This window comes from Aureococcus anophagefferens, assembly GCF_000186865.1.
Source record: "Aureococcus anophagefferens unplaced genomic scaffold AURANscaffold_7, whole genome shotgun sequence".
NCBI lineage: Eukaryota > Pelagophyceae > Pelagomonadales > Pelagomonadaceae > Aureococcus > Aureococcus anophagefferens.
In genome coordinates, this window is record NW_008705567.1 from 1,684,708 (window position 1) to 1,690,066 (window position 5,359).

Sequence of the window (5,359 nt, forward strand, 5' to 3'; positions counted from 1 at the left end):
TCCAGCTCACGGACGCGTTCAACGTCGTGCTCAACGTGCCCCAGCTCGAGTCGCCCGAGGAGATCGCCGCGGCCCTCGCGGACCGCGTCCCCGACGACGCGCAGCGCGCGGCCATCGCCGCGGCCATCAACAAGCCCATCGGCGTGAAGCAGCTCCTCATGGTCCTCGAGATGGCGCGCGACCCGGAGGGCACGGGCGTCGACCCCAACAACTTCCTCGCCTGCCTCCACCACGTCCTCGACTAGGTAGCGGCTTAGCGGCGAGGCTCAGGCTCCGACGCTTGGAGGACTGCAAGCATACAGCAACGTCGATTCAAGAATCGGCCCGGAGAGCTCGGGGAACGCGATGCTGCGCTCTGCTTGACGAGTCGTCGCTGTTCCACGAAGGGTACGAGCGAAGATGATCCTGCGCTCTCACCACTTGCCCCGCATCGCGCGCTACACGGCGGCGCTCGTCGCGCTCGTCTGCGTCGCCACCATCGCCGTGCAGGATGAAGAATCGGCGCAGCGCGGCGGCGTCGCATCGCTGCGCATGTCGGAGCCGATGATGTACGCCGAGGAGGCGATGGACGCGGCGATGGCCGACGACGACTTCGGGCCGCCGCCGCCGGCGCCGCCGATGATGATGAGCGCGCGGTCGGCGCCGAAGATGGCGCGCGCGCGTGCGGAACCCATGCAGAGGTCGCGTAACGCGCGGGGCCCGTCGCTCGGCGCCGACGTGCTCGCGGAGAGCGCGCCGGCGGCCTTCGACCCGGCGAGCGTGGCGACGATGCTCGTGCGCACGGGCACCGCGCGCGTCGTGACAAGCGCGGACGTCTTCGCGGCCGCCGACGCGCTCGCGGCCGCCGCCGAGGCCCGGGGCGGCTTCGTCGAGCGCCGCGAGGACGAGGGCGGCTACGTCGACGACGAGGGCGCGCGCCGGGGCATGGCGGCGTCGCTCACGCTCCGCGTGCCCGTCGCCAAGTACGCTGAGCTGTTATCGCTCGTCAAGGCCGGCGTCGGCGGGACGAAGCCCGCCGAGGTCGCGTCCGTCGGCGACACCGTCGTCGACGTCACGGGCGACTACGTCGACGCGGCGTCGCGCGCGGCGACGCTCGAGGCGACGCGGGACCAGCTCCTCAAGCTCATGGCCAGCGCCGACGACGTCAAGGACGTCCTCGCGGTCCAGCGCGAGCTCTCGTCCGTGACGCAGCAGCTCGAGGCGAAGAAGGCGACGATGGCGCGCCTCGGGAAGAGGGCCGCGCTGTCGACGATCGCCGTGTCGCTCGTCCAGAGGGAGCCCGAGCGCAAGCCGCCGCGGCCCTGGCGGCCCAAGGCCTGGTCGCTCTCGCGCACCTTTTCGCGCGCGGTGAAGACGCTCGCGGCCTTCGCGCAGAAGAGCGTCGACGTGCTCGTCTTCCTCGCCGTCTTCGCCGCGCCGGCGATGCTCGCCGCGGCCGTCGCCCTGTGCCTGCCGCGGTCCCTCAAGCTCCAGCTCGCCGCGGCCTGCGCGACCGGGCCGCGCCCGGAGGACGCGTGCCCGGCCTTCGGCGACGCGAAGGTCGGCTAAGCAACCCCCGGTTAGACGACGGCCGCGGGCCCGTCGTCCGCGGCGGCGCGCGCGCCGCCGTCCTGCGCCGGGAGCTCGACGCCGGCGCCCGCCGTGTCGCGCCGCCGCCGGGCCGCGAACGCGCAGAGCGCGAGGACCGCGGCGGCGGCGGCGACGGCGAGGAGCTGGGCCGCGGGGTCCGTCCCCGCGGCGACCATGGCCGCGGCGCCCGTCGTGAGGAAGACGGCGATGGCGCGCTGCATGAAGTCCTGGTCGACGCTGTCGGCGAGCGCGTTGCCCGCGGCGAGGCCCGCGAGCGCGGCCGCGATCATCGTCGCGTAGGACGGCCACGCGGCGCCGTCGTACTGGGCGCCGGGCCCCAGGTAGAGGTAGAGCTGGAGGTAGGTCATCACGGCCGTGACGACGGCCGACGACGCGCGCCAGAGGAGCGGGTCCACCGCGACGAAGCTCAGGAGCACCATGACCGGCGGGCCCGGCGTGCCGAACATGCCGCTCATGATCCCGCCGGCGAAGCCCGCGGCGACGACGGCCGCGCGGTGGCGCCCGTTCCCGCGGTCGAGCGCGGGCATCGGCGGCGCGGCGGCCGCGCCGGGGCGCGCGAGGCCCAGCAGGGTCCGGCGGTACTTGAAGCCCATAATAGATAAAAAGAGGCAGCCCATCGTGCGCTGCGCCGCGACCACGGGCAGCCGGAAGATGAGCGCGACGCCCGCGAGCAGCCCCAACAGCGTCGGGGGCAGCATGTGCGCGACGATCCACGGCTGCGCGGACTTGCGCAGGTGGACGCCCTGGATCGTCCGCGTCAGCGTCATGAAGATCGACAGGCTCGTCGTCGCCGACACGACGCTGCCGTCGCACAAACCCGCGAGCTGGGCGCAGTGCCAGCCCGTCTGGAAGATGACGCCGTTGCCGAAGCTCGTCATGGCGTAAGAAACGTTGCCGAAGAACGTGAGGCAGCCCATGACGGCGAGCTCCGCGGCGCCCGCCATCGGCGCGGCTTGCAAGCGTCTAGGTGAACATGCGGGTTGTGGGTGTGGTGCGATCGGGTGGGCAGGCCATGCTCGAGCGCCACTTGGTGCCAAGGGCAACACCGGCCTTGGGGGAAAGCCTCAGGCGCCGTGCCCGATTCAGCCGAGGAGGATAGACGGCGGCTGTTGTCGAGAGACGCGCCCGGGGCCATGCAGAACATTAAATGCGTCGTCGTGGGCGATGGCGCCGTCGGGAAGACGTGCCTCCTCATCAGCTACACGACGAACGCGTTCCCCGGCGAGTACATCCCGACGGTCTTCGACAACTACAGCGCGAACGTGATGGTCGACGGGAAGCCCATCAACCTGGGCCTCTGGGACACGGCGGGCCAGGAGGACTACGACCGCCTCCGGCCGCTGTCCTACCCGCAGACCGACGTCTTCCTCCTCTGCTTCTCGATCACGAACCCCAACTCCTTTGAAAACATCCGCACGAAGTGGCGAGGACCCGGCGCCCGGGAAAGTCGCCGGGGGGCGCCGCCGGGGCCCCCGGGGGGCGCCGCGCGCGCGCCCCGCGCGCGCGGCGGCCCGCGCGCGCGCCGAGGCCCCGGACGGAGGCCTCCGCGCGCGCGCGCGCGCGCCGGCCGCCGCCGCGCGGCCTCGACCGCGGCCGCCGCCGCGCTCTCGCGCCCCGCGCGACGGCGCGACCGCCGCTCACCCGCGCGCCCGCCAGGTACCCGGAGATCAACCACCACGCGCCCGGCGTGCCCTTCATCCTCGTGGGCACGAAGCTCGACCTCCGCAACGATCCGGATACGATCGCGCGGCTCCAGCAGAAGCGCCGCGCGCCCGTGAACACGGAGGAGGGCGAGGCCCTCGCCAACGAGCTCAACGCCTACAAGTACATCGAGTGCTCCGCCCTCACGCAGCAGGGCCTCAAGGGCGTCTTCGACGACGCGATCCGCTGCGTCATCGACACGCAGAAGAAGCCAAAAAAGAAGTCGAAGCGGTGCGTCCTCATCTAGTCGGGCGGCCGGGCCGGCGCCCTTGCCCCGCCGCGCCGGCGCCTCGACCGCGCCGGCCGCGGACGGTCCCCCAAGCGCGCGGTCCGCGGCGCGACGCCCGGCGCCGCGGGGCCCCCGCCGCGCGCTCCCCCGCCCCGCCCCCTCGCGCCGCGGCGCCGAGCCCCTCCGACGGTATTCATAAATGTACATCCTACTGGAAACCACGTGTGTTCCTGGCGGCCGAGCGGTGGTTGAATTCAAGTTGAAGCTCTTCGAGAGCTCGAGTGCTCACGATGCGTCAGGCCTCAACGATGATCGCGCTCTGCGCTGCCGCATTGCTGTCGACCTGCGCGGCGTTCGCGCCGCGCGGCGCGCCTCAAACGCGCATCGCGACGCCGCGTAGCGCGCCTCAAACGCGCATCGCGACGCCGCGTAGCGCGGGCTTTGGCGCGGCGACGGAGAAGAAGAAGAAGAGCTTCGTCAAGCCCGGCAAAAAGGACCTGGAAAAGCAATGGGAGAACTTCTTCGTGTTCCAGTCCAAGGGCGCGAACCTGCTCCGCTGCGAGTCCGTCTGGGCCCGCGCCGGCGGCGACGGCGCGGCCTGGCTCCGCGTGGGCTCCGTCGTGACCAAGGCGGACGACGTCACGAACGGCGCGGCCGTCGCCGCGCAGAAGCCGCTCATCGCCTGGACGGCGGCGGAGCTGCACCCGACGCTCCAGGCCGCCAAGGCGCCCCTCGAGTTCGGCCTGGGGCCCTACGTCGACGACGACGAGGACGACGACGGGGAGCCCGACGTCTCGAAGGTCGTCGCCACGGCCGCCAAGGCCGGCGGCGCCAAGGCCAAGGACGTCTCGTTCAAGCCCGTGCGCTCACCCCTGCCGGAGCACCAGACGTCCCTGGCCGGCGCGCTCCTCAACAAGTCCGTCGGCAAGGGCTCCGCCAAGTTCAAGGGCGGCGGCGGCGGCGCCGCGACCGCGGACAGCGCCAAGGAGGGCGGCATGAAGGGCGGCTACCTCTAGGGCCCCGCCTAACAACAGACGATTAGAGGTAGGCGCCGAGCGCGTCGAGCTGGCGGATCTTCGCGACGAGGTGCGTGCGGCTCGTCGCGAGGCGGTCGACGATGAACGCCGGCGCGCCGCCCGGCGCGACGAAGGACACGGTCGTGACCATGGTCTCGCGCGGGCCCAGGGGCCGGATGTGGTAGCCCGACGCGCGCACGTCGAGGCGCACGCGGCCCGCGTCCGGCGCGGCCGGGTGGTCCACGGACGTGCCCAGCCGCACGGCGACGTCGCCCTTCGTCGCGCAGACGCCCAGGATCACGGCCTCGCGCGTCGCCAGGGGCCAGACCTTCTTGTAGGTCAGCACGTCGACCGTGAAGGGCCGGCTCGGCGCCCAGCCGTCCGGGAGCTCGAGGCCGCCGCTCGGCCGCGACGCGACGGTCGTCCGACAGTCCTGCATGCGCTCGAGGCGGTTCGGCACCTCGTCGGCGGCGCCGGCGATGGCCGCGTCGATGGCCGACGCGGGCGCGCGGACGACGCCGCGGCTCATGGCGTCCTTGCCGCCGTCGTCCGACGGCCGCAGGAACCGCGACACGCCGTCCTCGCCGCCGACGCGCGTCCAGCCGTTGGCCGTCGGCTCCGCGTCGATCTCCGCGATGAACGCGTCGAAGGCCGCGCGCGCCGCGGCGCGCAGCGCGCCGAGGTCGCCGCCGCCGTCGCCGGACTCGTCGGCCTCGCGCGCGGGCCACCGGCCCGCGTCCGCGAGCGCGGGCGTCCGCTTGAGCCGCGCCATGCCCAGCGGCCGGTCCATGGCGACGAAGTTGACGACGGGCGTCGGGATAAC

General features: G+C 73.1%; 2 protein-coding genes across 2 annotated transcripts in view; one reads left to right on the top strand and one right to left on the bottom strand.

Annotated features, from left to right (window-relative positions):
• Positions 1-2,685: 2,685 nt before the first annotated feature.
• Positions 2,686-3,608, top strand: AURANDRAFT_70159 (hypothetical protein; the record flags this gene model as incomplete). Its single annotated transcript, XM_009037916.1, has 2 exons — positions 2,686-3,013; positions 3,247-3,608. The coding sequence occupies 2 exons, from the start codon at positions 2,724-2,726 to the stop codon at positions 3,536-3,538; spliced, it is 582 nt and encodes a 193-aa protein (XP_009036164.1).
• A 938-nt stretch (positions 3,609-4,546) lies between these two features.
• The window catches only part of AURANDRAFT_71498 (hypothetical protein), a gene marked incomplete at both ends in the record, with an annotated part of 1,837 nt that continues 1,024 nt past the window's right edge, over positions 4,547-5,359 (bottom strand). Inside the window, one exon of the mRNA XM_009038021.1 lies at positions 4,547-5,248. Coding sequence (XP_009036269.1) covers positions 4,559-5,248 — 690 coding nt within the window. The remainder of the gene's footprint in view (positions 5,249-5,359) is intronic.